Source organism: Phaseolus vulgaris, chromosome 11, assembly GCF_000499845.2.
Source record: "Phaseolus vulgaris cultivar G19833 chromosome 11, P. vulgaris v2.0, whole genome shotgun sequence".
NCBI classification, from domain to species: Eukaryota; Viridiplantae; Streptophyta; class Magnoliopsida; order Fabales; family Fabaceae; genus Phaseolus; species Phaseolus vulgaris.
Window position 1 is genome coordinate 29,241,313 of NC_023749.2, and position 13,489 is coordinate 29,254,801.

The window sequence follows — 13,489 nt, forward strand, 5'->3', positions numbered from 1 at the left end:
ACGACACCTCATCTTGGCGATGCCTATGCCTTGGCGACGTCTCAAGTGGTCAATTTGTTGACTTTCTTCCTTGGGTCCCTTGAAGGGCCCGTCATACGTTGACTTTTGACTCTGACTTTGACTTTGGTCAATGCTTGGTGACGGGACGGTACACAAGCCCCCCAGTCTTGAGCTGACACTTGTTTCAGCGACAAGACTAAGCCCTCGCCCCATTATCTACGTGGCATTCTTGCTGACGTGATATTCCTTTGATTAGTTTGACGCGACGCTCTCTGAGCATCTGACGCGACATTCTCTGCGCCAGAGATGTGACAGCTTAAGTTGCGCCTTAATCTTTCGACACGTGGCGCGATCCAGCGGCTGAGGACGAGCGTCGTTTGCGCTTCCAAGTTAACGTTATAACCCTTCGAATTTGCGCGCTCAAGGCACTGTTCCATCACCCTTCGTATTCTCTGGCACTGTTCATCTTCTCAAAGTTTCCTCTGCGATTTCTGCTTTCTCTCTACGCATTCTCGTCTTTTACCAACTAAAACACTCAAAGTAATGATTTTTCTTTCTTGCTTATTCTCGCCTATTACTGCATTAATCTCGTATCTGCCTGGGTCTGTTTATGTTTCTACATCTCTTGTATTCCCTTTTCCATTTCCCTGTTCCTTCCTCCCTGAACATCTCACGTGGGTAGGGGCTTTCTTAGGGTTGCTCTCTCCTTTTCTTCCTGACCTTACTTGCTGAACCCTTTTCTCTTCTTCATTCTTCAGTTTCTTCATCAATGGCACGTACCAAAATGACGGCCAACCCTCCACCCCCCAGAGTCAACCATAGGGCCCTTTACCCATGGGCTCCAGACGAACTGCTCGACGAACACTCGAGCTTGGTCTCCACAAAAGCTTGGAGGGATCATGTAGGAGAGCCAAGCACCTACGACCATCGTGCCTTCGCGAAAAGGCACGATGACGACATCGCAGTGCTCCCTTGCACCTTAGGAGAGCCTGTGTGCGGGGATGAGCGGGCCAACAAAGGGGTCCCCTTCTTCTATTTCTATCAGGTGGTCTTCAAGCGTATAGGCGTGCGTTTGCCCTTCTCTAGGTTTGAGAGGGAATTGCTAACAGAGATCAACATTGCCCCAGCCTAGCCGCACCCCAACGGCTGGGCCTTTGTCAAGGCCTTCGACATACTGTGCGGGTTCTTTGGGTGCGCACCTTCTGTTGATATCTTTCTTCACTTCGAAGAAGTGAAGAAACAAGGGAAGAGCCTTTGGGTGAGTCTCAGTAACATCCCTGGGAGGGTCCTCCTAACTCTATTCCAACAATCCTTTAAGGGTTGGAAAGGCAAATTCTTCAAGGTTTGCTGCTCCGACCTCGTCCCCTCCGCCCTTGACGGCTTTCCCTTGTACTGGGTGAAGGAGGTGAAGATCGTGAAGCCCAAATCGCTGGACGAATTGCCCTCGAATGATCGAGAGGCTTGTCAAATCCTGACTAGCGCGGGGGGCTTCGACACCGCTTCCCTGATAAACCTAGAGTACAGTGTTGAGGCTCTAGCAACATATATAAGTACGAGAGCTTCCCCTTGTAACCTTCTATTCTCTGCTTCTGCTGGATTTTTGCTTGATGCGTAATTTATCTACTCTCTTTGTGTAGTAACTTAGCTTGTGCCTAACTTTTACTATGTTTGTCTTCTTGGTGCTGATTCTAAGATGGATAGGCAACGAAGGTTGCGGCTGGCTCAGGCGCTGAAGTCCAAAGACGGGGCTTCGGCGTCCCCTCTTTCAACTTCTGCTGCCCCCCCATCTTCTCTCAACCTCCAACCTCAATTTACCACAACACCATCAACTCCATCAGTCCAACCTTCTCCCAATCCACCTCCAAGTTCACCACCACCTATTGCGGCCATGCCTCTCGCGCTGGCCGAGGCTGGTGCTTCCTCAGCCCCCCTTGACAAGGGAAAGAGGGTAGTGGAGGTAGTTTCTGACGATGAAGACTCCACTGAGGGGCAAGTCTTCAAGCGACAAAGAACTCAACATGCCCCTCAGACAGCCACTTCTGCTACCTCTTCCTCCCATGGGGCTGAGTCTTTGAGGGAGGACCCTCCGAGCGCCACCTCTCCTCGTCAACCAATGAATGTAGAGGGAGGAGTTGAAACTGAGCCCACAGGCGTTCCTCCACCTGCCCAGAACTTCCTCTTCCCATGCAAGATTCATTGAGGGGTTTCTTGGGCAGGGCGTCCCCACGTGACCAAGCTGAAGGGCCCTAGAGGGAAAGTCTATATTACGACATGGGCGCCTTCATTTCTTGCACCCACTCCTGGCACATGCAGGCCAGGGCTAAGGCTGTCCAAGCCTCTGCCTTCCAAGCACTGGAGAAGGAAGTTGCCTCCCTAAAGGAGGAGAAGGAGAGGCTAGCCACCCACTGGGGCGTCAGGAGGACGCATACAAAACCTCTTTGAGGGTGGCGCAGAAAGCGAAGGAGGAGGCCAACAAACGGTTGCACGAGGTGTCTCAGGCCAATGCTGAGCTCCTCAACCAGGTGGTGCCTCTTCGAGTGAAGATTGTTGATCTTGAGGAGGAAGCCAAGACCTCCGAGGCGCAGCAGAAAAAACTCGAAACCCAGTGTATTGATCGGGAACAAACATTGGGGAAGACTGAAGCTGCGCTTGAGGAAAAAACTGGTGAGTGCTCCCGATTGGTTAGTGAGAATGCCACCTTCCAAGCAAAGGTCCAGGAGTTGATGGCTACTTTGGCCTCCAAAGACCAAGAATTGTGCACTCAAGCTGCCAACTTCAAGGTGGCGGAGGAAAAGTTGATAGAAGAGTCTGCCTTCAGTTTTGCTGAAGGGTTTGCAGAGGCTCTTGTTCAAGCTGCTTGTGTGAACCCTGGTATCGACGTCTCTGGGTGTCGCCCCCTGAACGAAGTGGTCGATGGAAAGCTGGTGCCTTTGGAGGCTTCTGAGGAATAGCCTTTACCTTGTGCTTCAATCAAAACATTTGATGTGTATATAGTTTCCCTTTGCTTAACTTGTAATTGTTATGAACCTGGCCTGTAATTATTAACTTTTAAACTTGCTTGAATGTTATCTGCTTTTAATTCTACTTGCGCTTTATCTGTTTCTGTTTTCTTTTCTTCACCAAAGACTTTAGCTGGTACTAGCCTTCGAGGCGTTTCTTTGTCGCTTCGCCTTTAACTCTTTAGGTAGCACGTGTCTCCCCCTCTTGTTCTTTCTTCTTAAGGTGTGAGGCACATCCTCCTTTTGGCCCTCTTGCTCAGAATCTCGCTTGACCTTCGTATCCGCGAGGAGTCTTTCTTATGAAGACGCCGCTTGCCTCGCCATTGCCCAGCAAGGCAACGGAGGAATTAATTTCACGTATTTTCTGGCCTCTGGCACTTGTGCTTTCACGTTTCGTCTTTTCCTTGCTCTCTGATTTTCTTTGGACTTCTGAGCTCGTGGAAGTTTTCAGCTTGCTCTCTACCTTACCTGTTTCGAGTCCTTAGGCACTTACTACCAAAGGTCTCGCTCTCATCTCTTTCCTGGCCCCGCTATCGCTCAAGGGCGAGGAGGACTTATCTTTATCTGTACTGGGTGTCCACGCTCGAGGAGGGGCCTGCTCTAGGTGTCCTCAGTGTACTTATACACGTGGGACAAGAGTCGTGCTCTGGTGCCCACGCCTATGGAGAGGCCTATACAACAACACCATATCTTCCATGGAGTGTCTAAAACACCAGGGCGACTTTTATCCCTTATCTCTTTGCGTTTGGTGCCCACGCCTGAAGAGAGGCCTACTACAGCAGTGCCGTATCGTCCTCAGGGTGTCTAAAGCTCCAGACACCGGGGCTAGCTATTCATACTTGAGGAGGGGGAGTCCCGAAGGAATCCCTTAACCCCTGCTCAGGGACTAGATACCCGGATTTTAACTTGCACTGACTTCTGGTACCGGGGCTAGCTATTCATACTCGACGAGGGGGCGTCCCGAAGGAATCCTTTAACCCCTGCTCAGGGACTAGATACCCGGACTTTTAGCTTACACTGATACTGACATCTGGTACCGGGGCTAGCTATTCATACTTGAGAAGGGGGCATCCTGAAGGAATCCTTTAACCCCTGCTCAAGGACTAGGCGCCCGGACTTTTAGCTTTCACTGATACTGACATCTGGTACCGGGGCTAGCTATTCATACTTGAGGAGGGGGCGTCCTGAAGGAATCCTTTAACCCCTGCTCAAGGACTAGGCGCCTGGATTTTTAGCTTACATTCCATATACTTGTAATCTTGCTTTGCGTCTGACCTCCGCCTCTTTATCTGGCGATGTTTGCCTCTGGCGACGCGTTACCTTGGTGACGCCTTATTTTGGCGACGCCTTATCTTGGCGACACCTTATCTTGGCAACGCCTCATCTTGGCGACGCCTTATCTTGGCGATGCGTTATCTTGGCGACGCCTTATCTTGGCGACGCCTCATCTTGGCGACGCCTCATCTTTGGCTTTGTTCCTTTGATCTTAGGTCTTTGATATTACATGAAAAGGGAAAACTAAGGCAAGAATATCTTAAACTTTTCTTTTTTTATTTGGGTGACCTCGTTAAAAAACCCCTGGGAGGGAAAAAGAGTGTCCCCTTTACAAAATTTCAACTGAAATAAAACTTTAAATTCGCCGCATTTAAACTACGTGGGATGGGGCCTCCCTCTAGAGTCTATAACTTATATGAACCATTCCCTTTTGCTTTGATCACTCTGAACGGTCCAGTCCACTTGGGAGACAACTTGTTTTCCAACTCGTAAGGGTGAGCCTTCCTCATGACCAGATCACCAACCTGGAATTGTCACAGCTTCACCTTAGAGTTGTACTGACGCTCCACTCTTCTTTTCACAACCTCAGCCTTAATTCTCGCCTCTTCTCTAGCTTCGTCTATCAGATCTAAGTTCACATTCCTTTCTTCGTTGGACTCTTCTGCCATGAATCCTAGGAAACGAGGCGAGATCTCGTGGATCTCCATTGGGATCATGGCATCCGACCCATACATTAGGCTGAAAGGCGTCTCCATGGTGGAAGATTGAGGCGTGGTGTGGTAAGCCCATACGATCCTTGGTACTTCTTCTGCCCACGCCCCTTTAGCTTTCTCTAATATGCGTTTCAAACCTCTCAACAAAACTCTATTCGCTGACTCGACCTGCCCGTTCGTCTGGCGGTGTTCGACCGATGCGCACACCTGATTGATTCCTACTTCTGTACACAGCTTCCCCAACTGTTGGCTCGCGAACTGGGTGCCATTGTCTGAAATGAGATGTCTCGGTACCCCAAAACGACACACAATGTTGTTCCAAACGAAGTGTTGTACCTTGTGTGCAGTGATTTGTGCCACTGGTTTTGCCTCTATCCACTTGGTGAAGTATTCGATGGCAACGTTCAAGTACTTCACCTGCCTTATCGCCAATGGGAATGGGCCTAGGATGTCAATTCCCCAAGTATGGAAAGGCCATGGGCTGTATATGGATCTCAGTTCCTCTGGCGGCGCCTTTTGCCAATCAGCGTGCATCTGACACTGCTTGCAACGCTGGGCCTATCGTACGCAGTCCTCTCTTACTGTTGGCCAGAAAAACCCTGCACGTATTACCTTGGATGCCAAGGACCTTCCTCCCACGTGGCTCCCACAAATACCTTCGTGGAGTTCAGCCATTATCCTGGTGCACTCGTCGCCACTGACACACGTCAAGATAGGGTACGTAAACCCGTGTCTAAATAATATCCCATCCACTAAGGTGTACCTTGCGGCGTTCCTCTTGATCTTCTTGCCCTCTTCTGGTTCTGCTGAGAGGATCCCATCCGCTAGGTATCGTCTGTAAGGGGTCATCCATGTGTCGCCTTCCTGCAAAGCTCATACCTGTACACCCTTTTCTTCTTCTGGCGAGGTTGCGTAAACACTGATGCAGGGTGCCCTCGCAGTATCTTGACTCAAAGAGCGATGGTTTCTTGGCTTTCCCCTTGCTGTACTAACAGGAAGCACATCCACCCTATTGTCCGCAACAAACTTTCGCGGCATTTTGAGGGTCTCTTGGATTACAGTCCTCTACCTTCCCTCCTTGCCTGAACTGGCCAGCTTGGCAAGCAGGTCAGCTCTGGCATTCTGCTCCCTAGGAACATGCACCAGCTCAAACGCAGCGAAGGCTCTCTTCAACACCTCGACGTACCTCAAGTAGGCGGCCATCTGTGGGTCCTTTGCCTGATACTCCCCTGTTACTTGCCTTGTGACCAATAGTGAGTCACTCTTTGCCAGGAGGCTCTGAGCACCCATTTCTTTAGCCAACATCATCCCAACAATCAACGCCTCGTACTCCGCCTGGTTGTTGCTCGCTTTGAAGGCGAAGCGTAAAGCTTGCTCGATCAACACTCCATTAGGCCCCTCCAAGATTACTCCAACGCCACTCCCTTGCTGGTTGGAAGATCCATCCACTGAGAGCATCCACTGTGACCCAAACGCCACTTCTTAAGGGTCTCCTCCTGGTGAGAGCTCTGCCACGAAGTCAGCATAGACTTGCCCCTTGATGGACCCCCTGGGTTCATACTGGATATCAAACTCTGACAGCTCTACCGCCCAGCGAACCATCCTCCCTGCCACATCTGGCTTTTGAAGTACTTTTTGGATGGGGAGGTTTGTCATCACCACCACCGTGAAGCTGTGGAAATAGTGGCGGAGCCTTCGAGCTGAGAACACCACTGCTAGTGCCGCCTTCTCTAGCGACTGGTACCTCAATTCTGGGCCTTGCAAGGCCTTGCTTACGAAGTAAATGGGCTTCTGCACTTGGTCTTGCTCCTAGACCAGCACAGAACTAATGGCCCACTCTACTACCGCAAAGTATAATCGGAGGGGGACGCCCACTCGTGGCTTGCAAAGCACCGGTGGGTCCCCACGTATTCCTTCAACTTGTGGAACGCTGCTTCACATTTGTTCCGTCCGGTTGACCGGGACGTCTTCGTGCACGACCTCAACCGTCAGCTAAGGACTCCTTCCCACTGATTGCCTGTGAATTCCTGCAAAAAAGAGGACAAAGAGGCGCCCTAGCGGCCGTTTGCACTCCGACGCTCAAGTCAGCCAGCAAGAAACACCAAAACTGTCCACTCACGTATCTGAGCACCGCGTATGGCACTCTGAAGGTGGTAAAGGAAACTGTGTATATGTGTGTGTGTGTTGTCCCCTTTAGGCAAAAATATTCTCCAGTCACTTGTACGTAATCCTCAAGCACGGGCAAGCAACTAGAGAGTTGCTCCTAAATTTGTCAAAGGTTCCAACCCTTTTTCCGACATTCTCAGCGCTATTTAAACTGCCCCCAGCATTTAAAGCGCCTTAAAGCGCTTTTAAACTCAAACGTAACGCGCTCATTAAAGCGCTTAATTATGAAACGTAGCGCATTTAAGACATTGAAACGCTTGGGAGCCATAATAGTACCTGAATGCCAAAAAGGGAAACTGTATTGAATATCTTTAATTACCTGGCACCTGACTAGAGGGTGTTTCCATTCCGGCATTGCTGTCATACACGTGGAGGGCCTCACGACGCCTTGACCCCCTCTGGGGGTGTTTCTGCCCATCTGGGGACGTTTCTACGTGTGGGTCCTCCTGCTTGGGAGTGCTACTGCGCTAGGGGTGGCTTTTTGAGTGCCAACTCATGCCCCCCAAGTATCTAGCCACTTACTCTGAGAGCGTATCTGCCTTCCTCTCACACCCTGCACCCGGTTATCCTGGGCATGACCTTCCTCTTGGGTCGTATCTGTCCCGAAGGCGTCTCTGGGGCGGCAGGGGTACTTCGCGAGTCAGGCTGCCCTTCACTGGTGCTATCACTATGGCCTTGAAGCCACCTTTTCCTTCTCTTTATCACTTTCCCGAGATATCGGGACCTGAGGCTTTCACACGGCGTCGTTCCCTCCATGGTTTTTCCTACCCATGGGTATCGGGGAACCACACCGTGATTACCTCGCTTTTACACTGTTCGATCTGGCGACGCCCTCACCTGGGCGACGCCTTCACCTAGGCGACGCCCTCACCTGGGCGACGCCTTCACCTAGGCGACGCCCTCACCTGGGCGACGCCTTCACCGAGGCGACGCCTTTATTCTAGGTGACGCCTCCACCTAGGCGTCGCCTTCACCTAGGCGACGCCGCGCTTTGGCGACGCCTTGTCCTGCCTTGGCGACGCTTCCTCTTGGCGTTCCTACACCTGGGCGACACCTTGAGCTGACTTTGACCTTCCAGTCGTTGACTTCGACCTTGACTTAGTCAACGCCCTGATACGGGACGGTACAACATTCATCCGTCCATGCAAAACGGCTATTCCTCTTGAGGCATTGGAAATAAGGGTGGCCTTTCTCCCCTCCAGCAGACACAAACCTAGACAAAGCTGCCATCCTCCCAGTCAATTGCTGAACTTCTTTAACTGAGGTAGGGCTCCTCATGGCTATAATAGCTGCACACTTATCAGGGTTTGCCTCTATTCCCCTTTCAGTGAGCATAAATCCCAAGAACTTCCCTGCTTCCACACCAAAAACACACTTTTCTGGGTTTAATTTGAGGCGATACTTTGATATGGTAGCAAACAGCTCTTCCAGATTAGCTGTGTGCTGCCCTCTCTCGCGTGAAGTCACCACCATGTCATCTACGTAGGCCTGCATGTTCCTTCCCAGCATGGGTCCAAGGACCTTGTCCATTAGCCTCTAGGTGGCGCCTGAATTTTTCAACCCAAACGACATCACCTTGTAACAGTAGCTGCTTGTCTCCGTCATGAACGCCGTTTTGCTCTCATCCCTTGGATGCATCTTGATCTGAATGTAACCTGAGAATGCATCCAAGAAACTCAGCATCTTGCAGCCCGAGGCGCTATCCACTAATGCGTCGATGTTGGGCAGCGGGTACGAATCTTTGGGGCATGCCTTTTTCAGATCTGTGAAGTCAACGCACATCCTCCATTTCCCAGTCGCCTTCTTTACTAGAACTACGTTGGCTAGCCACTCAGGGTATTGTATCTCCCTGATGTGCCCAGCGCTTAGCAGCTTCTGCGTCTCTTCCTTCACGACGAGGCATCGTTCTTCGTTGAACTTCCTCCTTCTCTGTCGCACAGGGCGAACCTTTGCGTCCATGGTAAGATGGTGGTACAAAAAATCTGGGTCGATGCCTGGCATGTCCGCCGCAGTCCACGCGAATGCATCTTGGTGTCGCGAGATCACCGCAGCTACCTCTTATCGTTCTTCCTAGCTCAAGAAGCGTCCTAATTTGAACACCTTACCCCCTGTCTGTCTTTCCACCACGTTGTCTTCTGGTTGGGGTTGCTCACTCTGCACGTTCGCTGCGCGAGACTCATTCATGGGGTCCTCTTCTATAGGTGTCGCCCTATCGGATGCATCGGGCATCGCCTCCTCTGACTCTTCTTCCATGGGCGAGGCCTCTCCGTATACTTCTTCCATTGGCGAGGCGTCATCGTATCTTCCTTCTATGCGTGCATCTTCTATAGGCGTCGCCCCTGCAGGTATGGCCTTGACAGGCGTGGACTCTGCGGGCGCCGCCTCTTCTAATGGTTCTATTTCCATTGGCAAATCTGAAACGGGTGGTCGTTCAATCACCATGACCACGCCTCTCTTTGTCTTCAGGCTATTTTCATAGCACTTTCGGGCCTCTTCCTGATCTGACTTGATCACGATTGCCTTACCACTAAGGTCTGGTAGCATCATCTTCATGTGGCGCGTGGAGGACACTGCCCTTAATCTGTTCAAGGCAGGTCTGCCTAACAAAATGTTGTAAACTGAGTTGGCGTTAACCACCAAGTACCGGATGCTCTCGGTGCGCGACGCCGCTCCATCAGTGAACGTTGTCCTCAGCTCCAAGTAGCCACGTACCTGTACTGGGTTATCTGCAAACCCATACAAGCATCCAGTATAGGGTCTCAAAAGGTCGGGGGACAACTGTAGCTTATTGAAGGTCGACCAAAACATAACGTCTGCAGAACTGCCTTGGTCGACGATGACCCTATGTACCTTTCTTCCCGCTGTGACTATTGAAATGACCACTGGGTCATTATCGTGTGGGACGACATCCCGTAGGTTAGCTCTTGTGAAAACGAGGTCTGACTCCCACGGGTCGTCTGGAAATTCCTCAACAACTGAACTTACTGACCTCACATATTTCTTATGTTGATAGGCCGTGGGTCCTCCCCCGGAAAACCCTTTAGAAATGGTGTGTACTTCTCCGTGAATCGGAATTTCGTGCGCTTGACCTTCCTCCGGTGTCGCCGTGGCTGTGGTCGCAGCGGACCCAGCGAGATAATCTTTCAAGAAACCATTCTTCACAAGCTCATCCAACTGATAGCCCAGAGCTAAGCAGTTGTTAATATGGTGTCCGAATGCTGCATGAAATTCGCACCATGATTCCTTGTGGGGTCCCAGCACCTTGTCAGACTTCACCGGTGGCCTCAACCTGTCAGCTATGTTGGGCACAACGATGAGGTCTTTAAGTTCCACCACAAAATTGTGCCGTAGAGGTCTATTTCCCTCTCTCCTTCCTTCTGCTCGACCCCTAAGCTGGGTCCTCCTTGTCTCGTAGGTGCGCTTCCTGTCTTGGTTCTTTCTTTCTATAGCGGCTTCGTGGACTCTAGCAGGTTGTGCGCGCATTTGCACTCTCGGGCGTGTGGGCGCATTTGTCGTGCACTTCTAGTATGCCTTGCCTTAGGAGGCAATCTGTTCTACCGCTCGACGCCTTACTTCAGCAAAAGTTTTGGGACGGCTGCGGTTGAGCGACTTGCTGAAAGACCCAGGACACACCCCTTTCCTGAATGCGTACACGATCATGGGTTCGTCTGTGGTACCCACCTTCACCACCTGCGCCCCGAAGCGGCTTATGTACTCTTTCAAGGTTTCACCTTGATACTGCTTCACGTTGAATAGGTCGTATGAAACTGGGGCTGGGGCCCTGTTGGCTAAATACTGCTCTTTGAATAGCCACAAGAGCTGCGTGAAAGACGTGACATGACCCTCTGGGAGGCTGATGAACCAATCCATGTCCATCCCAGCCAAAGTGCTCGTAAAGAGCTTGCATCTTACGGCATCAGAACCGCCTACTAGCATCATCTGTGTGTGGAACGCAGTGAGGTGCGCCTCAGGATCCTCCATCCCTGTGAAGGTTACTTTGGGCCCCGTGAATGTGTTGGGGATTGCTGTCTCTAGGATCGCCTGTGAGAATGGTGTTGAGAATTCTCTGGGTGGGGTGGCAGTCTCAGGCTCGTCTACGTCGCGCCATCCACGACGTAGCTCCTCGTTGGGACGGTGGAGCTCATCGTTTCTCGTCGGAGATGCTGTGAGATCCGCCTGCATGCGCTCTTGCTCCGCTTTCGATGCTGCTATTGCTTCTTGCAGCCCTTGCATCATGCCCATGAGTTGTTGCATGGTCATCTCTTCACTCCTAGCGCGTGCGGGTCTCATGTTCGTGGTTTCTGGAAGCCTTCATGACTATCTGCGATTTGAGAACTGGAACTGAGTTCGAAACTGCAACTGGAATTGAAAAACTGTGTAATGGGACTGATGTTTTATATCGGCGCCACGGTGGGCACCAAATGTTCCCACCGGTTGACCTGGGTTGTCTTTATGCGTGGTTTGTCCTCACGAGCTAGGGTACCTTCGTTCTGCTCCGTCTTTGAATAGCTGAAAAGAAGTGAACAAAGGGGCGCCCTCGCGGCCGTTGCACTCCGACGATCAAGTCAGCTAGCGAGAAACATCAAAGGTGACACACCCCCGTATCGATCACCGTGACTGGATGCTCCGAGGGTGGTCGAAAGTACTGAGTAACTAATACAGTGTTGCCCTAATTGTTTGTGCGTCCAGTGGGTGTGCCGCGAAACGACTAGGGTTTATGTGGATGTAGAACTGCGAGAATTAGGTCAAAACTCGGATCCCCCCTTTCAAACGTCCCAAGGCCCCTTTTTATACACCTCCCGCATTTAAAGTGCGTTAAAGCGCATTGAAAGCGTATAAAAATATCCCTTGGAACGTTCAAATCTCAACTGAATTAACGCGTACCTTAGCGAACTTTTAGGAAAGCCTTGATGTTTTCAGTGCTTATTGCCACGTGTTCTTCTGACTTGATCGTTACACTTCGTGGAGGGCCTTAAAGTGTCGTGACCCAACTTAGGGTTAATCCATCGTGTAAGTCCCCCCTTCCTGGAGTGCATTTGCGCAAAGGGGTGATTTTCTAGGTGCCAACTCATGCGCCCCAGCCTCTAATCAGTTGCTCTGGGAGTGTATCTATCTTCTTCTTGTACCACGCATGTGATTCTCCTCTGGGCGTGGGTACTTCACGAGTCAGGTTACTCCCTACTGGTGCTAGAACTATGGCCTGGAAGCCACCTTTCTCTTCTCTTTATTACTGTCCTGAGGTACTGAGGCTTCTCGCGGTGTCGCCCCTTCCACGGTCTTTCCTACCCATGGGTATCGGGGGATGATACTGTCGACGCCTCATCTTGGCGATGCCTACATCTTGACGACACCTCATCTTGGCGATGCCTACATCTGGTGATGCCTACATCTGGCGATGCCTACGCCTTGGCGACGTCTCAAGTGGTCAATTTGTTGACTTTCTTCCTTGGGTCCCTCGAGGGGCCCCGCCATACGTTGACTTTTGACTCTGACTTTGACTTTCGTCAACGCCCAGGGACGGGACGGCACAGCTCCGTTCCCGTGCACCTCTATCACGCGGAATGGGCCAGTGCACTTGGGAGACAACTTGTTCTCCAACTCATAGGGGTGAGCCTTTCGCATTACCAAGTCGGCGACCTGGAACTGTCAAGGTTTTAGCTTGGACTTCTGCTTATACTCCATCGTTCTCTTCAAAGGCTTTGGCCTTGATGTGCACTTCCTTTCTGACTTTGTCGAGCAGATCTAAGTTTACCCTCCTTTCCTCGTTCCACGAAGTTATGGAATTGAGGTGAACTTTCCTGGATCTCGACAGGGATCATGGCATCCGAACCATACACCAGGCTAAACGGCGTCTCCTTGGTGGTGGATTGAGGATTGGTGTGGTAGGCCCATACAATCCTAGGAACCTCATCTGCCCAAGTTCCTTTGGCTTTCTCCAGTCTCTTCTTTAGGCCTCTAAGCAGGACTCAGTTAGCAGATTCGTCTTGTCCATTCATCTGGGGTTTTCTACTGAGGTGAACACGTACTTGATCCTGAGTTATGTGCATAGTTTACCTAGCTGCTGACTTGCAAACTCGGTGCCATTGTTAGACACTAAACGCTTTGGAATTCCAAAACGACAAACTATGTTCTTCCACACAAAGTGCTGAACCTTGTGGGTTGTGTGATCTATGCTATAGGCTCGGCTTCTATCCACTTGGTGAAGTACTCGATGGCTACCACCAGGTACTTCATCTAGCAAATTGCTTAGGGAAACGGACCCAGGAGGCCAATCCCCCATGTGTGGAAAGGCCATGGGCTATGGATCGATCGCAACTCCTCCGGGGGCGCATGATG

The 13,489-nt window shown here is 51.1% G+C and overlaps 1 protein-coding gene across 1 annotated transcript; it reads right to left on the reverse strand.

Annotated features, from left to right (window-relative positions):
- Positions 1–6,052: 6,052 nt before the first annotated feature.
- Positions 6,053–6,445, reverse strand: LOC137838812 (uncharacterized). Its single transcript, XM_068648036.1, has one exon. It carries the CDS (start codon positions 6,443–6,445, stop codon positions 6,053–6,055), a length of 393 nt encoding a protein of 130 aa, XP_068504137.1.
- Between the last annotated feature and the right edge of the window lie 7,044 nt (positions 6,446–13,489).

Bases quoted from the DNA above. Each gene is read 5' to 3' on its own strand.
- LOC137838812 (XM_068648036.1), bottom strand. From the start codon at position 6,445: ATGCTCTCAGTGGATGGATCTTCCAACCAGCAAGGGAGTGGCGTTGGA.